This window comes from Camellia sinensis, chromosome 3 (genome assembly GCF_055761805.1).
Source record: "Camellia sinensis isolate YWXY chromosome 3, ASM5576180v1, whole genome shotgun sequence".
NCBI lineage: Eukaryota > Viridiplantae > Streptophyta > Magnoliopsida > Ericales > Theaceae > Camellia > Camellia sinensis.
This window is the reverse complement of record NC_138963.1, coordinates 55,079,445-55,087,896: the sequence shown is the minus strand read 5'-3', so window position 1 is coordinate 55,087,896 and position 8,452 is coordinate 55,079,445. Positions and strand designations below refer to the sequence as shown.

Here is an 8,452-nt window from a genome sequence, read left to right as displayed (position 1 = left end):
AATAATTTAACAATCTCCACACTAACAACTATTATCAAACAAACACAATTTTACTTAATCCTTTCACTAACAATCTCTACATAGGGGTGTAAAAATGACCCGTGGGCCACCCGAAGCCCGGCCTAGGCCTGGGCCGTGTGGTTTGGAACTCGACCCATAGCCGGAAGCCTACCAAAAGCCCTGAATACCCCTTAGGCCTAGGCCCAATTATCTGGCCCGTGGGTTGCCCGACCCATCCCAAATTTTAGCGAGAACCTGCACGGCCCAACATGGTCTGGCCTGAGCCCATTACACCCTTATTCCTACACTAATAATTTCCTTACTAATAATTTCATCATTAAAAATCTCATTCATTTTATCTCTGAAAATAAATAGAACCTAAGTAAAGGACTTAAACGTAAATTTCATATGTCTTGGTGCCGTTTGGTAACACTTACATTTTCAGTTTTCTATTTATATTTACAAAAATTTTAAAAACTCAAATAAAAACTTGTTTGGTAAAATTTTTTATTTATAAATCAGTGGTCTCAGTTTATAAATTTGGTCAAAAAATGTAAACTCAAAAAATGTATTTCTATTTTGAGTTTTGAGTTTTTCTTTTTTTTTACCACCCGACACTAGCCACCACCGTCTTCCGCCACCACCCCTCACCACCACTCACCACCCACCTGTCCCCACCACCCACCACCACCACCCACCTGCCATCCACTCGCCACCACCACCCACCCCTCGCCACCACCACCACCCACCTGCCATCTTCCTGCCACCACCCACCACCCGCCACTACCATCCACCGCCCATCACCACCACCACTCGCCACCCACTTGCCACCACCAGTCACCACCCACCTGCCACCACCATCTACCACCAGTCACCACCCACCTGCCATCTACCTGCCACCACCCACCACCCGCCACTACCATCCACCGCCCACCACCACCACCACTCGCCACCCACTTGCTACCACCAGTCACCACCCACCTGCCACCACCACCTACCACCCGCCACCACCAGCCACCCACCACCACCACCCACTCACTACCACCCACCACCCGCCACCGTCACCCACCCACCCATCATCACCATCACCATCACCACCCGCCTCCTACCCACCACCACCACCACTACCACCCACCCGCCACCACCTGCCACCACCACCCACCTGTCACCACCACCCACCACCACCCACTCGCTACCACCCACCACCCGCCACCCACCTGCCACCACCACCCACCTGTCACCACCACCCACCACCACCCACTCGCTACCACCCACCACCCGCCACCGTCACCCACCCACCCACCACCACCACCACCCGTCATCTACCTGCCATCACCACCCACCCGCCATCTGCCATTCGCCATCCACCTGCCACTACCACCCACCACCTGCCACCACCACCCACTCGCTACCACCCACCACCCGCCACCGTCACCCACTCACCCACTACCCACCACCTGCCACCACCACCCACTCGCTACCACCCACCACCCGCCAACGTCACCCACCCACCTACCACCACCACCCACCACCCACCGTCACTACTTTCCACCACCGTCTTCCGCCGCCACTTGCCACCACTTGCTATTTCTTACTCTTTTTTATATTTTTAAATTTAAAAAAATATTTTGTCAATTACGAAGCGCGTTTGTAGTTTATGTTTTTTTAAAAATAAACAAAAATCAATTTATAAAATTTTTATAAATATAAATTGAAAACGAAAACGTTACTAAAGAGACCCTTGCAATTTATTTAAGTGAGAAATAAAATAAATTTCTCTAACAATCTTCATATACTCAATGAGATATTAACATACGTATTTTTCATATATTTTTAAAATGATAGCTACCGAGAGAGACTATTGACTAATAAATGTGTGAAGTTCAGAAATATAATTGATCCGAATTAATGTTTATAAATCAAAATAAAATAAAATATTTATTTTAGAGACTATTTTGCTTAATTTACCTTTTTATTTATTTATTTGCAATCATTGATATGCCGTTGGATCTCCACCCTATTCTATTTTAATCAATAGATCTTTTTCCTAATGCCTCTCTCCTGTTGTCATATCATATACATGCGTATCGTGCAAAGTAGGTTATCATATTACAATTCAAAAAAAAAAAAAAACTTTTTGTTGTCAAGGGTAGTCTCACATAAAAACGGTTTAATAACAGGATAACTAATCGCATTGTCCTTGAGAGACAAAGAGAGACCCTAGTTCAACGACTTCTATGAATATTTTGGGAAGTTGATAAAAAATTAATTTTTAATTTTTTTATTTATTTTAAGTTATATTATTTCTTATATAATTTATTTATAAAAAAATAAAATAAATTAAAAAAGTTAAAAAAATTAATTTTTTACTAACTTATCAAAACATCCTTATGTCAGTAAGATGTCCTACGCTAGCTTTTGAATTGTAATTCTTTAATTTTGAGACAAATTACCAACACCTCTCTCGAGATTTAACTAAAATACAGATTCTCTCTGAAGTTTGAGAAATTAAATCCTATTCTTGAGATTTATATTTGCATAATAAACTACCACATGAGATTTATATCTGCATAACAAATTATCCCTTTATTTGTTATTTAAATATAAATCTCAGGGAGCAATTTGTAATTTCTCAAATTTCAAGGATAAATCCGTATTTTAGACAAATCTCGAAGCGGTGTTGATAATTTGCCCTTAATTTTATAATTGTGGATATTAAATTGCATCTTTTTAAACTTTTGCTATCAATAGATTTAGAATTTGTTGTATTTTGAAGGGGATTTGTCAAAAATTTATACAAAAAATCTTTTGAGTGAGAACAAATTTCGACTTAAATACAATCAGTGTATTTAGTTTGAGTTTTTTGGATTAATTTTTTAAAAAATTGAGTTTTTTATTTTTCATATTTTTTTGTTTTTAGTGAATGTTTTAAAAATTTTAACCATTTTTCTTACTTTTTTAGATGCAGCTTACTTAGATGTATCTAAAAAGTAAAAAAAATGTGAAAAAATATTTTTAAAAATTAACAAATACATAAAAACACAAAAAATATACCAAACTTTCGTTTTTTTTTTATTATATTTGGTATTTATTGAATTTTTAAAAGATTTTTTCACAGAATATATTTTTTATGTGTATTTATGTTAAGCGTGTCTAAAAATTAAAAAAAAAATTCCTTAAAATATTAAAAAAATTCAATAAAAACAAAAAAATACGAAAAACAAGAAAGTAGAATTTTCTAAAAATTATTTTTAGAAAAACAAAACCAAACAAACTGATATTATTCATGTCTCAAAATAATTCACTATGACTTTTTCTTATAGTGTTGGGGTGATTATTTTCAGTTGGAGTCGAAATAACTAACAAAGATCTATGATTTGCTATTTTATTCTCTACTCAAAGATTAATAAATGATGACTACTTACATTTTTAGTAACAATCGCTCATATTTAAGTGGGACTCAACATTCTGAAACACACAAAATTAGAAGTGTTAGTATCATTAATATTTTTTAAGAAAGTTATACTTCGAATATAGAAAAAAATTAAATAATAGAACAGAAATATCAAACAGACAAATAAACACACAAAATTAGAAGTGTTAGTATCATTAATATGTATTTAATTATGTGAAATTTTTATGTGTAATTAGAATGAACTATTTTCTTTTAGTGTTGATAAATAAGGGTGGAGACTCCACTTTCAAAGCTACAATAAACTATTTTCTTTTATAGTTCTTGAATATCTTTATAAAAAAAAATTAACATAATAAAAATGCATTTATAAAATAATAAAAATATATTTATAGAAAAATAATTGCAAGTTTATAAAGTTTTATTTGATATAACTTATTTCAATGGTTAGAATTAAATTTAAAAAAAAAAACAAAAAAAAAAAAACTAATCTATCCCAAAAACTTTCATTACCCAATCCAGCTAAAAAAAAAAATGATCAATCCTTTATGTCTTTACAATTTTATCAAACTTAAGTGAAAAAAGAGTTGTTAGAAAATAAATTTTCAAAAAAAAATGATTAATTCCTCATTTGATAAATTGTTTTGTAACAAAGTTTGATGAATAAATTGAATTTTATTTTTATTAAATTTTTTATGAGATTTAAATTTGAGAAAAGATTTAATAAAGGATAAATTACATTTTACATCCTTTATGTTTGGCCATATTCTCACTTTTGATCTTAAAAGTTTTTTTTTTTTTTTTTTTTTTTTTCTCACTTTGGTCTTTCACGTTTCAATCTTTTTTTCAATTTACTCCCAAAGCTAATTTATGTACAAAATTAGACCCCCCCAAAAAAAAAAAATAGTAAATTACACTTTGCCCTGTAGTATTTTGTCATTTTTTCACTTTGGCCTTTCATGTTGCAAATTTTTCCCAAATTACTCTTAAAACTAACTTTTGTTCAAATTAGTTAGAAAATATCATATTAACTGTCACATAACATAAAAATTGTATTATTAAATTTGGGATTTGAATTTGTGTCAGAGTTATACATAATTTTATGTTATGTGGCTAATGTGTCATTTTTTGTCTAATTTTGGGCATAGGTTATTTTTGGAGTATATTGAAAAAATCTTGAAATATGAAAGACCAAAGTGATATAAAAAAAAACAAATAGTAAGGGCCAAAATGAAAAAATAACCAAACATAAAGGGGCAATAATTTACCCTTTAATAAATAATTAGAGATGGGGTAAATTATACACTTCCTAAGATTTGCTTAAAATAAAAATTGATCTCTGTGATTTAAAAAAATACAATTATCTGTTAGTCAAAATTTCTTTATTTAATAGAATTAATTGAAAATTAAAATTTATAACTATCCTCCTATACAATAATAAACTTACATAAATTATTAATTAAAATATATTTATGACATTATTAAAAACTATTGAGTTAATGATTTGTTAATAAGATGAACTATTTGTTATGAAATTAATCGTAAAATGTGAAATATAATTTTTAAAACTATAAAAGATAAATCGTGTTTTAAGGTCTCATTTGACAACTTAATATTTTAGCTTAGGCCTTTAAAAAGATTGTTAAAAGTTATCTTCTAACCTTTAACCTATTTTGGCTCGCACTATCTGTTTACTTTTTTATACGTTTTTTTTTTAAAAAAGCCAAAAAAAAAATAATTAAAAAGTCATATTTTAACCAACTTCTCAAAACAATCCTTAAAAGTTAAAATGTCACTAAAAAAATTATGGGCAAATTATACTAATGGTCCCTATAATTTGGGATTTATATTACTTTGGTCACAACTTTTTAATTGTGACACATTTAACCATAAATTTTGAATCTTGTTCCAAATAAAGACAATTGAAAATACCATTACTTAATTTTAAGGATAAAATCATCAATTTGATAAAATATAAACTAATTTGATAAAAATAAATGTCAATTTTTTTTTGAATTTTTAAAAGTTATTTCTATCCATTAAAAATAAAATTATGTAAAATTGATAAATCTCTTAGACATTTATTTATTTCTTTCTTTATCAAATTAATTTTTATTGTGTGTCTGAATAATGATCATGTAATGGGTGATTGTTTTTATTTTCATTAAATTAGTTTCTATTTTTTCAAAAGTTAAATATGACGACAACTTTGATATCATTATTAAATCAAAAAATCCAAAACTAAAAAGATTTCATATATTAAATATGTGGATTACATATTAAAATCCTAACAACCACCCATTATATGATTATCATCCAAACACATAATAAAAATTAATTTGGTAAAAATAAATAAATATCTAAAAGATTTATCAGTTTTTCATAATTTTATATTTGGTTTGTAGAAATAATTTTAAAAATTAAAAAATATTTTTTTGACATTTATTTTTATCAAATTAGTTTATATTTTATTAAATTAACAAATTTTATCCTTGAAATTAAGCAAAGGTATCTTCAATTGTCCTTATTTGGAACAAGATTCAAAATTTAGGATCAAATATATCACAATTAAAAAGTCAGAGACCAAAGTGACACGAGTCCCAAACTGTAGGGACTGTTAATGTAATTCACTCAAAAATTAAAAATCCAACAACCTATACAAAAAGTTAAAAATTCATTTTTTCTTTACTTTTTATATATTTTTCATAAAAAATTAAAAATGCATTCCAAAATATTAAATACTTTTATCTCATATTTCAATTAAAAAATTAAAAAGAAAAATACATAAGACCCGACTGGAATGACCCCAGACCCAGTGGGGTCTGATTGGTCAAAAAAAAAAAAAAATTTCTTGTCATTTGCAGCACTCCACGTAGACTGAGGGTGCTGGTTCCCAGCACGGTTGAATTAAAAATTACTAGTAATATATTATCAACCCAGACCTAAGTAATCTCGATGTACTTGTAATTTGCCCCTGGAGGTTGGATATGCATAGTAGCAATAAAATACTATACATCAACATCATGAATCATCATCATCACCCATCATTCAATTCTGTCTCACTTTCACATACACACGCGCACACACCCAATCTCCCCTCTCTCTCCCTCTTTCTCTCTCAGTAGCTCGCTCACGCACTGAATTCCACTCACACCCCCACAATCATCTCTGCTTCACTCCAGAGAAGAGACCAAAAATGGCTACTTGTTCCAATTCCCATTTTACCCCTCTCACATTCCTCTATTTCCTTCTCTTCACTTCCACTTGTCCCTCCATTTCATCAGCCCTAAACATCACCAATCTCCTCTCCTCCTACCCCGATCTCTCCTCCTTCTCCAACCTCCTCACCACCACCTCCGTCGCCACCGATCTGACCCACCGCTCCTCCCTCACCCTCCTTGTCGTCCCCAACTCCTTCCTCCTCTCCTCCGATCTGACCCACCACCCCTCCACCACCTCCATCCCCGACATCCTCCGCTACCACGTCCTCCTCGAATTCCTCTCTTGGTCCGACTTCCTCCACATTCCCCCCTCTGGCAAACTCATCACCACTCTCTACCAGACCACCGGCCGCGCCACCAACAACTTCGGCTCCCTCAACATCACCCACGACCCCACCACCAACGCCGTCCAAGTCCGCTCCCCCTCCTCTTCCTCCGCCGCTAACGCCACCGTACTCTCTCTCATCAAGACCCTTCCCTACAATATCAGCATCTTCTCTGTCAATTCACTTCTAATCCCATCTGGGTTCGATCTAATGGCCTCCGAGACTCGTCCCCCATTGGGTCTCAACATCACCAAAGCCCTCATCGATGGCCACAACTTCAACGTCGCTGCTTCCATCCTCGCCGCCTCCGGCGTCGCCGACGAGTTTGCTCAGGACGAAGGCGGCGCCGGAATCACCCTCTTCGTCCCTACCGACGACGCGTTTTCCGATCTCCCTGCGACGGCGAGTTTCCAATCGCTTCCCGCCGATGAGAAAGCCACGGTGCTGAGATTTCACGTTCTCCACTCGTACTACCCTCTCGGCTCCCTCGAATCGATTGTGAACCCGGTTCAACCCACCTTGGCCACGGAGGACATGGGTGCCGGACGGTTCACACTGAACATTTCTAGGGTTAATGGGTCGGTGGCGATCGATACAGGAATCGTTCAGGCTTCGGTGACACAGACTGTGTTTGATCAAAACCCAGTTGCGATTTTTGGGGTTTCGAGAGTTTTGCTGCCGAGAGAGATATTTGGGAAGAACCCAATCGTTGATATTGCCGCTGGTGGCGCTCAGCCGCCTGATGTTTCATTATCGCCGGAGAATTCGCCGGAATTGTATGGGCCACCGAGTCATTTGTTATCGCCGCTGGGTCAAGAAATCCGATCCGAAGCGGCCGGGAATGGCGTACAGAGATTCGTTCTTGCTCTTTGTTGTATAGCGTTGTATCTATAGGTACGAGATTGATCATTTCTCATCATAATTATTAATTTTTTCTTTCTTTTTTTTCTGAGTTTGTTTGTGTATTTTTGCGATTGATTACCATACGAGTAATTGAATATGGGGGTTACAAAATTAGCCTCTTTTTTTTTTTTTTTTTTTTCTCTTCTGATGATGTTCATTGTGTTGATTTTGAAATAATTTAGATGAAAGAGGACCAATTTTGCTTCTAGATTTGCATTTTGTTGTTGTAAAAAGATGATCAATGTTATCAACTCAATTGTGGATTTTGAATAAGCATATATTTGGGTTTCTTTCTAGTGCTTGTTGTCTAATTCTTTCCCATGCAGCAACTGAAATAATGGTTTCTAGGCAAATTATAGTTCGTGGTTATAGTTTTCCAATTGTATCAATCAATTTCATCTTTATAGTTGTAATTGCATTAAATTTATTCTTGAATTTGTATTTTTTTTTTTAACAAAGAAATGCCAAAAGGCTACAAAGCATCTTGAATTTGTACTATTGTGCTATTTTTAGTTCACTTGATAGTGATGTGCTAGTAATCAAACCAAAATAATAATCAATTTACTCTCTTTAAAGCGGTTTGAGTGGTT

The 8,452-nt window shown here is 34.3% G+C and overlaps 1 protein-coding gene across 1 annotated transcript; it reads left to right on the top strand.

Moving 5' to 3' along the window:
- Positions 1 to 6,308: 6,308 nt before the first annotated feature.
- Positions 6,309 to 8,158, top strand: LOC114268092 (fasciclin-like arabinogalactan protein 4). Its single transcript, XM_082919772.1, has one exon. It carries the CDS (start codon positions 6,609 to 6,611, stop codon positions 7,851 to 7,853), a length of 1,245 nt encoding a protein of 414 aa, XP_082775898.1. The 5' UTR covers positions 6,309 to 6,608; the 3' UTR covers positions 7,854 to 8,158.
- Positions 8,159 to 8,452: the final 294 nt, after the last annotated feature.

Coding starts and splice junctions, on each gene's coding strand:
- LOC114268092 (XM_082919772.1), top strand. CDS start 6,609: ATGGCTACTTGTTCCAATTCCCATTTTACCCCTCTCACATTCCTCTAT.